The sequence below is a fragment of the Ptychodera flava genome, chromosome 14 (genome assembly GCF_041260155.1).
Source record: "Ptychodera flava strain L36383 chromosome 14, AS_Pfla_20210202, whole genome shotgun sequence".
In the NCBI taxonomy this organism is placed as follows: Eukaryota; Metazoa; Hemichordata; class Enteropneusta; family Ptychoderidae; genus Ptychodera; species Ptychodera flava.
The window spans coordinates 3,097,279-3,112,002 of record NC_091941.1 but is presented as its reverse complement, the minus strand read 5'-3'; the positions used below and the strand labels follow the sequence as shown (position 1 = coordinate 3,112,002).

Genomic DNA, 14,724 nt, shown 5'->3' with positions numbered 1-14,724 from the left:
AGATTCTAGGTAGATTCAAAATAGATAATTTTGTTTATTTTGAATGCAACAAACTAAAATCAAAAGGCAAATTGTTCTGATAACTTCTATCAATAATTAAATTCTGCATACAATACTTTGCCATATTGTCGGATAATGACGTCTGATAAGAGCATATATGCCTCATTATATCAGTTGAAAGGAAAATCATCTCCGTAAAATATTTTTCGTGATAATTTGGGGTTTGTTTTTTTTCCGTGTTAGGATGGATCGGATCCATGGCGTTCGGTATTATTTTCCTTGCCACACCAATATCGACTGGCTTGTTCAAACAGTACGGACACAGAAAAGTTGCAGTTGCAGGGGTCGTCCTATGTTCCACGGGAATGTTAGCGTCATCTTTTGTGACGATACCCAGTCTTCTATTCCTGACCTACAGCTTACTTTACGGAGTCGGAACAAATTTTATTGACAATTCGTCACTGAACTTGATCGGGCTATACTTTCCCCGAAAAACAGCGCTCGAGCGACGTGTTTCGCTTCACTTGGCTGGAGTGTTGGTAAGTTTATTTATGAAGAATCTATCCTCAGGAACACGATTGGAACTAATTTGGGATAATTGTATGGTGAAGTAATGTCGATTTAATGTACAAATGTTATCTCATGCTCTTTTTATATTACACACTCGTTTTTATGAGTAACTTGTAATATTGGAACAATAAGCAATAGCGCACCTAACGCTTTTGAGCAATTCGAAAAATATGAAAATCCAATTATCCCAAATTAGTTCCAATCGTGTTCCTGGTATTGCACAATGAGTATTGCAAAGAGCGATCCTGACAATGTAATCTCATTTTTTACCGATAATATACGAAACTCCTAAAACTGCAACGCGGCTAATGTGGTAATGTGTATCATAATGTACGGATTATTACAATAATGGCTGCAGACATCACATTACCGCGCATAGTACTTCGGTACTGTTTGCCCATTGAGGAATTGCATATGACCGGAAACTGACCGAATCTACAAATATCAACGTAAAGATTAGTCTCAAATTGATGGAAAGCAACACCAAATTAACGTTGCTTTACATGTAATTTCTTTCATATGCTTTATGTGCTCCAGGTTCCAATCCACTGATCGAGGTTTTATGCGCGCATATCGGGTGGCGAAACACTTTCAGAATATTTAGTGGTGTCTTGTGTGTGGTCGGTATACCCTGCGTTTTGACGTACACACCTGTTCCAAGTGAAAGACCATGGAAAAAGGTCGGATCTTCTAACCTTCGACTGGAATGTTCAACTGGATCTAACAAAGTGCAGCAACCGCAGACTTTTGGTCGATATGTCATATCTTTTCAGAAAGCCTTTCAAGCACCGGGAATGTGGCTCTGGATTGTCGGAAATGTCTTGGCGTACCTGTCTTTGCTATTTCCCTTTGTTAACATGGTAAGTTAAAAATATCGTCCACGTTATTGCAATTTAAATTAGTTAGTGTGGAAGAAGAGAGCATATATTTAAACACAAAATAACGAAACAAACCCTCGCCGGAAAAAAGTATATGACGGCAAGTGAAAAGAAGAGGATTGTTGGGTGTCCGCTTTTCAATATTTATTATCTGACTTAAGTGGTTTTAAAAGGTCAATCCAAGCGAACGTCAATAGTAAGTTTTCTTTTTCGTTCATTTGTAAAACATAATTCACTCCTTTTCTTAAAAGAACAACTTTGGCTTTCTTTACATGTGTATTAAATAATGATGGCGATGCAATATCTCACAAGAGTTAGGGAATTCTGTCTCTATCTATGATTCTATGATTGTAAGTAAATACTGGTTTACGTTATTATGGAAATAACATTGCACGAGTGACTTTCTTTGGCTAACATTATTCCACGTAAAAATATGATTCTGACTCATTCATACTTAAAGCTGTTCGAAACGTGTTTATACCTATTAAAGTGTTATTGTCGTAGCCGTACCTGTAAACAGCATTTAGTAACAACATTATATTGAGATGTAGAAGACAAAGAAACCACTCGTAATACAGTACTTCGGTCTATTTTCATACATTTGTCACCGAAGGGAGATCCACGAAACCCGTTCACTTTGAAAGTTTGAAGTACGTCTCCTGTTTGTGCTCAAATTTGATTCTACGCGGCATCCCATTCCTCCAATACACGCCACTATTGTAGGGACAGAGCATGACAAATAAGCATTTGTGACACGAAAATATGCTATTCGCTCGATAATGCAGGGTGTGAGAATAAAATGATGCTATGACACTGCCAGTGTATGTGGGTTTCCACCTGCCATGATCACATGTAAGACAGCGAATTCAGGAAGTTGGATGGTGTCATTTGTTCGTGTTATACTCCCACCGTAGCTATATGCGAATACAAACAAACATATAATATGGCGTACAGAATACACCCTGTTTGATGTAAGGGGCCAATTTCCTTCACCCTATACCGGCGGACCCAAAGTGCTGTACATACAGAGTTGTCAATAGATGGATCGCACCTATATCTGTAGTAAACGCAAAACAAACTTATGGATCACGTTATACGCTGGCACGCAGTCATCATTCAAACCAAACCCGCACCAAATACTAGTAATGAGAAACAATGATCTTTATTGTGTTTTGGATAGGCGGTTAGTTTACATAACTCTAAATTTCACGCCTTAACGTTGATGTCTGAAACGATGATGATAAATTTAATCGCGAAAAGCTTTTAATCGATGATACAATTTTCTTTGAATTCAGATAAAATTCATGACAACGATTGGAATTCCAGAATTGCGGGGAGCTTTTGCCCTCACTATTATGGGCATTGCAGATCTACTGGGTCGTATAACAACGTCTTTGGTTGGTGACCGTCTTCCATTCCATGTGATCTACCTTTATTGTCTATCGTACGTAGTGATGGCACTTAGCATCTTCAGTTTACTTCTGATAACCTCTTTCTCCGGGATGGTGATTTTTGTGTCAGGTGAGCGCTACAAATCGGGATAATTTCAGTATTTGAAAAAAGGCCATTCGTATTCGTATATGCATGCGTCCATGCGCCTGTGTGTGTTGTCTGAATATATATATTTATTACATGCCTCGTATATCGAACGTCGCGCGCTCCATAGGATTCAATGGTAACTCGCCGATGACGTCGCGGGCCGCATAGTCATCACTGGACTGAAAGTGAACCGGAACTATTTTCAACTTGAAAACTTTTGGATGTGAAAATCGTTCTATTTCTAACAGTTTTTCGTCTAAAATGAAAATAAAGCATTTGACTATAAATTGCCAATAAACGTAAATATTTTTGGTGCAAACTGAGTAAGAGAGGCATGTAATAAAAACATTATAGCCCAAACAAGGGACTATGTACCCTCGGGGCAGGAGACCATTTGCCCTCCTTACGTCGGGCAAATGGTCACCTACCCTCGGGCACATAGTCCCATGTTTGGGCTATAATATATTATATATATATATATATATATATATATATATATATATATATATATATATATATATATATATATATATATATATATATATATATATATATACACAACTGAGTTGATCAGGATAATCTAAAATATTACATTTCCACTACAAATTTGTTTCGTATAGGCTGCAGAGCCGCCCACTCTCATCGGGTGGCTGTGAACGACTGAAACGTTGGGCGGGGAACGATTTCTTTTGTTTTGTTTTTGTTGGCACCTGTTTGTTGCAAAGGTTGAATAATTAGTGACTGCACAAGAGAAATTTTCTCCTGTGTCTGCAGGTCGATACTAATTCGTTTCTATTGTTGAGGGAGCACATTTCTGGATATCTGAGGAGTATGAATTTCTCTTGGAGGCTCGATTGCATTTTTTTATGCAATCCATACTCCCATGTCACAAAAAATGCAATCTGAGCCTCCACGAGAAATTCATACAAATATACTCTTTTAAACAGACGATCTGAGATCATTTCAAAGTGTCGTCATCAAAGCAAATATTATTTATCGACTTTCAGCATTATCTATATCTATATTACAATGGTACGTCCCAACCCTAAGGCAAACATCCTGAGGGCAAAAGTAGTCTGATGATAGCTAAACTTAAGGAAGAGATATAATTACTTCGTACTGAAAATAATTTGTGATTTTACTTGAAGTAATTTGTGATGTATTTCGATTTATATGGAAAGGTAGAGTATTTTTGTATCTCATTCACATGAAAATAATAATAGTGCAATTAATTAAGCATAACCGAAAACAATATCAGGAACATAAAGAAAATAAAGAAACTTTGTCTGTTTTGTAGGTTTTGGATTCTGTACTGGCGTGATAAATTCCCTCTTGTTCAAAGCGTGTATGGATCTTTTCGGCATGGAGATATTGCCAGAGGCTTGGACACTGACTGATGTGGCAAGTGGCCTTGCGGTAATGGTTGGTCCAAGCATTGCAGGTAGGAATAGCCTGTCACGATCGACATCTATGGCACAGACACACGATATAACGTAATTCTTTCAATAGTTTAGAAGCAATATTTGACGCTACTAGTAATATTACATATACCTGCCGTTGGGTTTTGGAGCCGTTTCAGAGGAGAGGTACTTCGAAATCCCTAAATGTTCTCATAAGTGTGTTACGAGTGAAAGAGAGTTTATCAGGCCTGATGACAATACAAACAATCCATAAGGTATTTTAACTTCCTTATTAGGAATGAAATGAGAATAATCTTACATTTGTGATAACAATTTTACGTTTACCTGGGAAAGCCAGCTTAAGATGAATGAATAAGTAAAGAAGTGGATAAATAAGTAAATTTATTTTCCCCGATGAAAACCATCTGATATGTTAAAAGTTACAATAACTTTGGAATACAAATTATAATCTTCGTACATATGTTAACCAAGTGTGCGTAATTGTGCAAGTGTAAAGTCCCTGTCTTTATCACAGTTAGAAAACTTATATCTGACAGAGTTCAAATGCAGAAAGCAACATCTACCGCTAAGATAAAATATTTTGTAACAAATTGTAACACCGTTTATGGTAGTCTGGTTTGAAAACAAGTGAAGACTAAAGTAATTACTTTTATAATACTATTTCAAATCGGTAGGAGAAGGTTTAGAACATCAATTTTGTTTTTAAAAATATGCAAATTGATCAAACGGAGTCTATGGTCAAACGTGTTCTCTAAGTTTACACTTTGTTCAGAGAGTGATCAAATCCATTAAATTTACATACTTGCTAGAATTGTAAGTAAATAAGGAATGGATAATGCCACTTTAAAGGACGATTGATAACTACTTTTATTGTTCATGGCGATTTCTCTTACAGAATATTTTCTTCGTAACTTTGCAGGTGTGACATACGACCACACACAGTCCTTCAGGGTCGCTTTCTACATCGGTGGGGGTCTGTACATTTTGGCAACACTCATTTTCCTGTGTATTCCACGAGTTCAGAAGAGGAAAATCTGGAACCGGAGAGTCTATGGTTAGATTTTACAGATGAAGGACGTTGAATGATCGTTCAGTCACATAATGTCAATCACAAAGCGGAATTTTTACAAATGGAACTGTACAGCATCCGGTTAAGTGACCAACTGCATAGAAACATCACAAAAATTTCATATGTCATACAGCTTATACATTGACTATACCGTCCAATATATATCGCTTGCAAGTGTTATACACACACAAACACACACACACATACACACACATTATATATATATATATATATATATATATATATATATATATATATATATATATATATATATAATAGTTTACTGTAGACTACAATCATACGAAACTCCGTGAATTCCAGTTTAAAATTCTATATAACATTCCACCTACCAATAGTGTTCTATTTAAATTGACACCACAAAGGGTTCCATCAAATAATTGTACTTTTTGTAAAAAGGAAGTTGAAACATTATTATATATTTTCTATGATTGTGAATTCACAAAGGAGTGTTTGCATGGTTTTCTCATATTATTAGGTAGTAATGTTGGTCTTAATGTTTTTCCTGGAGATAAGAACCTCTCCACATTGGTTAATTTTCTAATTTTGATTGCCAAACGTCATATTTATCTGGCAAAGCTTGAAAATCAGAATCCAAAACATTTGATTTTCATAACATTACTATAAAAGATACAGAAAGTAGAATATTGTATAGCAGTCAAAAAGAACAAATTGACTTTACACAACAACCATAAGGGGTGTTATTCTGAACACTCTTTATTTCTAGAACCAAAATACAGTGAATGCATTACATGTAGTTGGAAAATCTTATTGTTTAATTTTCATATGCATATAGTCTCTGAGACTTCTTGACTTCTTGCAGTTTTTGTAATAGACGTGTATGTACTCTCCCACTATTGAGATTGTAAACTGATGACTTCAATAAAAAACTTGTTTAAAAAGTTCACATCACATTTTGTACAAACATTCTGCAGCCTATATCTGATTATTGTTGCCTCCAAACAAGTTTTGGTCGGCTTCTGTTTTTTGGGGAGGAGGGGGTACTGTTTCTTTAAAGTGTGCAAGGTCTGTGGGTCTGGACATTTTAATATCTTTTGTAAAGTTTAAGTTTTTCCTTCATTTGAACTCGATTTCATTCTCACTTTTTAGATTAATAAGCTCACTTTAATAGTATAACTTACATTATCATCATCATCAGCGTCATCATCATCATCACAATTATAACTTCAGGCTCAAAGTGTTTAATTAGGTTAAAACGACGAAACGACGACAGATAGTGCCTGACATCCAGAAGTTTGTTTGTTTCTGTACCTTTGGTCTTTAACGGATAGATGACCTAAATATTAACAGTCAGCCGTAACGTCAGTGGACCCCGACACTGTCAGTGAGAGGGTACATGTAGGAATTCAAAAAAATTGTTAATTAGCCGACCATTGCGTTAACACTTTCTATCGGCTATTCTCGCTCTGTGGGGTTTACATCTATTTATTTTGGAAATCATGATCGAATTCGGAGGATTCTGTCAGGCCTGCAAATGTAGTGCAGATCACTATACCATTTGCCGCACGGAGCAAAGCCACTTCGAGATCAATTCAGAGAGTGTTTTGTATTCATTCCTCGTACAACTATCCAGGAGGGATCAACATTAACAAAGACCATACATGAGGTCGTCGTCTGACTGTTTTGCTCTATTGTGCTGCTGAAAGGACCTGGCTTCAGTGGTTATACCCTGTCATGATTTACAATATTGGGTTCCATGACCCGACGTGACGTCACGCATCATGCACGGACTTTCATTGGATATGAAGAGGTGTATATAGCTTTCGTCTTTCAAAAATTCTCTGCTCAATGCGATGCTCGTGAAAGCTGCATGTGATCAGTCGTTTAATACTTCGGCATTGTCGCTACAGAATGAACATAATGTCCATCTATGGCTGCACTGACCAGCTCGTAATTTTAGATCGAATTAATCAGTAATCATTCGCGCCCAGTGTCTGCAGTAATCGTCGTTTAAGGAGAGGCTGTCCTGAAAGGTCGCAAAACAACATGGAACAAGCAGTCTGGCCGACGAGACGCCGCGAATGCTTCACAACAAGATGGCAGTTTCTACGGATGGATGGTTGTCTTGGCATCGCATGTTTGTAACGTATTTGTTCTGGGTCTACAGCAAGGTATAGCGCCATTATTTGTTGCACTGCAACAGGACTTCAATGCAAGTTCAGCAACCACGTCATGGCTCTTGTCCTTGATGTTCTTGTTCCAGTTCGGATGCGGTAAGTTTAATGATCAACCTTATCTCTTATCCTTCGGCATTATCATACTTTGTGATGTAATATTGCGTCCACAATCGTACGATCGAAAACTGATTTCTAACATTTTAGTTCATGTCAGGGAACCTTGTAGTGAAGTGCATCAAGGGAAAGTGTCAGGGCGTGACCTTTGGCGAGGTCATATATAGTGTAAAAGGTACATGATCCCCGTTTTATGCTAGCTGATCGTTGAAAGTGTTTTCCATAAGAATGGAGCCAGACTGAGATATAGTTTACTACGTGTGTTATGTCTGGTTGAATACACAATGTGTTTTTTTTTCGTTTTATTGACGTAGCGGCTCAACTTTACCACATTGGTACTTTACTGTAGATTCCAAGGTACCTTATAAACTCTCTACTCGATTAAATTAATGAAAAATTCGAGCGACACTCGAATGTAATTTCACATCGTGCACAAGTGCTCTAAAGGAAAGTCACCCCAGGCATTAGTTTTTTTACAATGCTTGTCTCAAGTGAGGCTTCGTGTTGTTTGCAAAATATATTTTGTGATGTGCTTTTCACAGTGCCAATAATGGAATATTTCAGAAATGGAATGTTTTACATAAAGTACTGAGTGTGAGTGATCTGCTACTCGGCGGAGTTACCAACTTTCATGATTCCAACTGCTATAAATGATGTCCATTATTTGCGTCATTCGCGAAAAACGTTCTGTGCACATTATGTGTGGCAATGCAAGATTTTATAGATTTTACGTTTGATTTTTATTCCCAGACTTGTTGGCTATTACTACAACTAGTATTGACACAAATTACACAAATGTAAAAACGAGACCAGATAATAAAAGAGGCGGGAGATCGAGTTAGACTCTACATTCTGCACGCACGTCTTGCGATCAAACATTTTTCTATGAGTTTTATTGATCAAACGGGAATATCGCTCATCATATCAACATTTATTACGTATTTTTGCCGCACCGAGGCCAAATTTGAAGTGCTCGGTGTGGACTTAATATTTCAAATACAAATCTCCTCTCTCAATCAACAGGTCCAATAGCGAACTTATGCACGAAACGGTTCGGTCATCGTGCCACCGTCACAGCGGGAACTCTAATTTCGTCGGCGGGCGTATTTATAAGTACATTCGCTCCAACTATTGAAGTAGTCAATATCACATTTGGAGTTCTCGTAGGTGAGTAAGACTAGGATATGTATATACAAACACACAATCATCTAGTGGGTATTGGCAGTACTGACAACAGCTACATTGATCATTTTATGACTGTCACTTTCAGGAGCTTCCGTTATTTCGAGGGAAGGTGGGCCGGGGAACTTTGGGAAGTGCCATTTTTTTTACAAAACCTACCCTTTGGGGAAGGTCGATGTCAAAGTTTGCAAACTTAAGGTTTGGGAGGGCCCCATTGATTTTGCTAATGTTATGAAGGATTTAAATTCTCAATGTGTGTTTCTAGTATCGAGGAATGATTTAACAACAGTAACAAATTACACCAGTTCAGTACATAAAAGTATTCATTGACGTACAAATAACAGCAAACAAACGACACCAATTCTAAAAACCTATTTTCTTGTGAGCGTCAGTTTCAGGCGTTACAAATAACAATGTGCTGTATACTTTACCATAACAAAGTGTTTAAATATAATTATATATACATCGCAAACTTGAAATTCTTAGCAAGAGGTAATGTTTTACTAAATTGGGAAACATGAGGGTTGTTCACATTTCAGAGAGGAATAGGGGAAGGTCACATTTTACATAGAAGGACCACCCCGATTTTCTACTGCTCGCCCCTCCTGATTACTGAAGCTACCTTATGTAGAATTGAAATGCATTGGCATATCATCATCAGTCTGTGTTACAGGAGAAGTCTCCATACAACTTAAATCCTATAGTATGCTTAGCGGCTCAATAGATAGTAACAAACACACAACATCATTCTTGTCGATCCTGTATGACAACATATCAACTCTAAAACAACAGTACATATACCATGTATACATCCCTTTCTGCAAGTTTCCAAGGTACAGATATCCCACAATACATAGCACTCTTCAAATGTTCCAATGTTAGGCAGGATTATTTACCGGGAAAATAACAATCTCTCGTTTAATATTCAATAAATGTACAGCTAACTGTTTTACGTGAGACAACTCATTGAAGTTTTTTTTGTTTGTAGCATATTCCTTCTCTTAAAACTTTCTGCAAGGCGGATTGAATACATCCTAATGAAGTTTACCTTCCTTTATACAATCGCACAGGACTTGGTTACGCCCTCATCTACAGTCCTAGTATCGGTATCGTTGCAATGTACATCAAAAGAAGATATGTCCTGGCAAATTCACTGATCATGGTCGGTAGTGGAATCGGAGGTATGTTGCTGCCTCCTTTGTTCCAAGCCCTGATAAATGCCTACGGGTGGAGACCAACATTATTTGTTTACGCGGGAATGAATTTGCAGATGTGCATCTGCGCTCTTCTCTTCAAGACACCAGCAACTGCTGAGGACGCATCAAAATCCACAGCAGGCAGTTCACGTGATTATGAAGAAGACACCATTGATGGCGAGGGAAAATCTAAGATACGCGCACTTTTCGAAAGACTTGACCTTGTTTTGTTCCTTAGGTACAAGCAATTTACAGTCTACTCCGTGGCAGTTATGTTGGGTCTCGGCTTCGGTCTATTCGGAGCAGTACCACACGGATTTGCGCGCGCAGAAGAGCTCGATCTCGCTCCGCCCCAACAGTTATCACTGCTTGTGTCAGTCCTCGGACTAACGGGTATATTTGGACGACTTGCACCAAATTTGATGAGACGAGGGAACAGTATCTACATGTTTGCCCTATCGATTTTCCTTGGGGGAGTGTTCAACATTGTCAGCGCATTCACAGAAACTTATGCCTCATACACAGTTTACTTTGCGCTGCTTGGTTTCGCCATTGGCGTTATCTCGTCATTACAGATCCAGGTAATCCGTGACATAGTAGGACCACAGAAGGTAACGGCTGCCATCGGACTGGTAACCCCGACTATAGCTATCGGAGCGTTTTTCGGCCCAGCTATTGCAGGTAACTTCAAACTACGGGAAAGTACTTGAAATTTTCTGTTGTATTCTGTACACAAACACCATTTCAGAAGTTCTCTAACAAAGATGGGTAGCCAGAGATCATTTCATGTTTCCTGAATACGACATGCTTAATAGCTGTCATGACTTGAAGAACCCACTATGAAGACATAGACTGCGATAGAAATTTTCAGTTTGTGTACATATACCGCACCGAATTTTCAAATGCATTTGCCAGTGAAGCACAACCATTTCAAGTCAGGTATTTTAATGTCTTTGTAAGCTTGGCAATCGCCTTGAAGTTTTTATCGACAAATTTCTCTCTTTTTCCGATCAGCTACATGCAGTTAGTCTTGACGACGAAACGAGAAAAGTACAATCATGGCAATGCATTGATAATAAATATTTTTCACGTTAAGTCAAATAAGAGCTATACATAAGTGTTGATCACATTTCAAAATTTCATGACAGAAAGGGGCTCATGAACGCTATAGTCTATATTGCCATGCACTCGTCGGAAGTTTTGATCAGTATCGGTACATATTTTGATGGGTTTTTTTACAAATCTTAACTTTTCCGAATAAATGTACAAAAATCTGTTGTTTTTGTCTCTGCAGGTTATATATACGACTCGACTGGAGACTACGATTACTCATTTTACTTTTACGGTGCTTGCTCCGTATTTGCTGGTCTCTGGATGGTAGCCTTAGACCCATTCGTCAGACCAAGTCCAGCCCAAAGACGCCAGAGCCTACTGGACTTAGAAAATGAGAAGAAACCATTGCTAGGAGGGGGGAAGGGTCGTACAGGACCAAAATATAATGAAACAGCCAAGGGAAATGAGGAAACCTTAGCATAATTCCTGGAAGGCATTGCTCGAAAATTGGAACAGTTAAAGATCAGCCGAGGACGATATGATTATGTTGCATGCCACACTTTTAGAAATATGGGGACATTATTTAGGGATGATCATGCGTGATAAAGGGAAAAAAGGGGTTTTCATCGATGATGTGGTATAGTAATGTACTTGATTCATGTTGTCAGGAATTTTAGTAGAATTCTGCCCCCCCCCCTCTCGATGGCTTAAAGGCATTTCTTCGACATACATAAACCGTTGGACTACATACTTATTTTGCTAAGGCTGAGTTTAAAAAAGTGCTGGGGAGGGGGCTGGGCTGGAGGAATCGCGATTGAAATCTTATTTTTTTCAGATGCCCCTCAATACCCTCAACAATTTTCAAGTCCCCCCTCAATACCCTCAAAAATTTTCAAGTCTCCCCCAAATTACCTTATGGCCGCATATTTATTAGGAATGCACGCAGAGTAAAAATACACGTATATTACGTAGTTCTGCACGCAGATGTTCATCACTACCTCTGATCAGCAGGTTGTAGAGCCATATACCTAGGGCAAGTTCTTAAATTGATTCATTTTTAAATGCATCAGTGGACTTTTGGATTTATCAGTCTAAGCCGACTTGAGTTTATCCAACTCTGGCCAGGTCAATGACACCATCTGAAAAGCACACAAAATGACAATCATGAGAGAGTATGAAAATCGTGTGTTCCTGGCTACGTTTTTACCAATTTGTGAAAAACTGAGCACAGTGATGACCTACCGAAATTTTTTTCAAAAGTACAAGACATACTACTTAGATGCTACTTATAAATGTTTTACAAAATTGATAATACTGGAAGGTTAAAATATTCCATCAAATTAATGTTTTAATCTCAGAAATTTTGGGTGTAATAATGACAAATTTGGTAAAAAAATAAATGATTTCATTTAGTCACACATATTTCATTTAAATTAGAGTCTTTACTGTTCAAAGTTTTACTTTTGTGTTATTGTAGAATGAGATGTGAAAATTTCATTCTCTGCATGAACTTGAAATGAATGGTTTATTATTTTGATTTTAAGTGATTTGAGAAAAACTGTGACTTTTCATCGTACATTTGTACAAGATCAAGCATGGTGACCCCATCCTTTTTCTCTAATATTTGAATGTTCCCAAATGCCAGAATTCGAAACTCCATGGTAACTGTTATTCCCCTAGTCTTCTATGTGTTGCTCTCTGGCCGATCTTATGTACATGAATGTTTCACTGTCAATTGAGTGTCCTATGACCGAAACTCTTCTTAAGCATAGTCAGAGCTATCAATGTCATTGCCGGTATGCAGTAGCAGGGCAGTAGCTGCATGTATTAACTTTGTATTTTGACAATATTTTTGTTCAGTTCATACAATTGCGTTATTTTTCTACTCCCTGTACAGCATGTTGAGCTGTCCAGTATTCAGCTTGCCAATGGACTGTACCGTGCATTTGTATTATTGACAAATGACTTTCAGTGTGAACTCTAATTCAATTATCACCAATATTTAGATAAACAGGCTTTGTTGACAAACTGAAGATTGTGTTTTTCAGCACGTTGTAGAGAGACACCAAGAAACTGTTTGATTCACTGCATAGAAATGTTGAAAAAATTATCAACAGTTGCAGCTCCTGCCCCACTACAAGGCCAATTTGTTGTTTTCGTGAAAATTTAATGACATTCATACATTTTTAGATTTTTTCGAGATTAGAGTCATAAAATGCGACAAAACGGTTGTTTTATTATTCAAAAATCCGGGTGACACCGTCCCTCAAAGCACAGACAAGGGGAGAAATGTCTGTGCTCACAACAGTTAGATGTAGTATCGCTGGCAAACTACGATCCTTGTTCTATTTTGGCTCGTGTGATGAGCGCAGAGTCCCCCACGGCGGTACTGCTTTGCCGTGAATGACTCTCATCGACGGGCGATGACAACACTGTGCAGAGATCGGGCCGTCGAGACATTGATTTGATAGATCGCTGAAAATAAATCATAAGCTATAATCTGAATGAGCATGAAGTACAATTAAAGGTATCTGGATATGGATTAATTTTATGCGCTATTTGTTTTAAAATTGACTGGAAGGCATACATTTCATAATCAGTGAACAAGTTGGCACAGAGAGTGCAAGATTTTATGAATATTCTTCATTGATAGTGACGTATTGTCTGTTGATTCGCAATCTCAAAAGTGCTCATTAATACACTCGCATACGTGAATACGTTTAATCGAGCAAAAGATGAATTTTTACATCGGGGAATAAATTTGTAAGAAAATCTTGATTTGTGTCACTCGTGTAGCAAACAATACATTGTTTTGGAAATTAAAAATACCAACAAATATTGAACAAATTCACCAGTAAGAATATCTATCACAAAAAGTTTACTTTCAGACCCCTTCTTCAAGAGTTTTCGTCATTTTCCACTCTTTGTTTGATCTCAGGGTAAATTGAGCTACCGCTATGGGGGATGAGATACAACAGAGTTGGAATAAAATAAGATAGTCGCTAAAATTACTCTCGACTTTCCATCGGTCATCGAAGTATGTATGATTTCACCATCATCATGGACAGATGAAACTCTGCGAATCAAAAGCGAGTCAGTGCAAACGTACAGTATCGTGTAAGGAATTAATTGTCTCTCCCTGCCAGCCTGGCGTCTGTGCGTGCATGCCCATCTCTCTCTCTCTCTCTCTCTCTCTCTCTCTCTCTCTCTCTCTCTCTCTCTCTCTCTCTCTCTCTGCATTATGCCGACCTGACCGAGCCATACGAACCTTGCGATGCTCTATGCTTTCCCGAACCTTTTTTGTTGCGTCAGCGCCTCCATTTTTCTCGCAGTGGTCTAGGGAGAGTCATTTCATTTCTTGCGTGATATTTCTGGCGGAGCACCATTTTAGTGGAGTTCAAAACACGTGATATTTAAATTATTATAAGCATCACCCTCTCCCCCACCGACTCTATCCCAGGTCTTAACTCCACAGTCTTTACTTTGTACTTGTATTTAATGATTAAAAATGAGCCAAATCAACTCAATTCACTATTAGGCTTCGGG

General features: G+C 38.0%; 2 protein-coding genes across 2 annotated transcripts; both read left to right on the top strand.

The window, feature by feature from the left end:
- The first annotated feature begins 451 nt into the window (after positions 1–451).
- Positions 452–6,420, top strand: LOC139148971 (monocarboxylate transporter 14-like). Its single transcript, XM_070720447.1, has 5 exons — positions 452–539; positions 1,108–1,430; positions 2,744–2,969; positions 4,285–4,428; positions 5,328–6,420. Exons 2-5 carry the CDS (start codon positions 1,365–1,367, stop codon positions 5,465–5,467), a joined length of 576 nt encoding a protein of 191 aa, XP_070576548.1. The 5' UTR covers positions 452–539; positions 1,108–1,364; the 3' UTR covers positions 5,468–6,420.
- An 817-nt stretch (positions 6,421–7,237) lies between these two features.
- On the top strand, positions 7,238–13,993 carry LOC139148966 (monocarboxylate transporter 1-like). The gene is made up of 4 exons (XM_070720440.1): positions 7,238–7,729; positions 8,771–8,914; positions 10,000–10,806; positions 11,420–13,993. Exons 1-4 carry the CDS (start codon positions 7,573–7,575, stop codon positions 11,659–11,661), a joined length of 1,350 nt encoding a protein of 449 aa, XP_070576541.1. The 5' UTR covers positions 7,238–7,572; the 3' UTR covers positions 11,662–13,993.
- The last annotated feature ends 731 nt before the right edge of the window (positions 13,994–14,724 follow it).

What these genes read in the sequence shown, in the direction of transcription:
- LOC139148971 (XM_070720447.1), top strand. Translation starts at nt 1,365, where the DNA reads ATGTGGCTCTGGATTGTCGGAAATGTCTTGGCGTACCTGTCTTTGCTA. An exon ending in TATTTCCCTTTGTTAACATG is followed by an intron (nt 1,431 to 2,743) that starts GTAAGTTAAAAA and finishes CTTTGAATTCAG; the next exon opens with ATAAAATTCATGACAACGAT. An exon ending in GGTTGGTCCAAGCATTGCAG is followed by an intron (nt 4,429 to 5,327) that starts GTAGGAATAGCC and finishes GTAACTTTGCAG; the next exon opens with GTGTGACATACGACCACACA.
- LOC139148966 (XM_070720440.1), top strand. Translation starts at nt 7,573, where the DNA reads ATGGTTGTCTTGGCATCGCATGTTTGTAACGTATTTGTTCTGGGTCTA. An exon ending in CACATTTGGAGTTCTCGTAG is followed by an intron (nt 8,915 to 9,999) that starts GTGAGTAAGACT and finishes ACAATCGCACAG; the next exon opens with GACTTGGTTACGCCCTCATC. An exon ending in TTTCGGCCCAGCTATTGCAG is followed by an intron (nt 10,807 to 11,419) that starts GTAACTTCAAAC and finishes TTGTCTCTGCAG; the next exon opens with GTTATATATACGACTCGACT.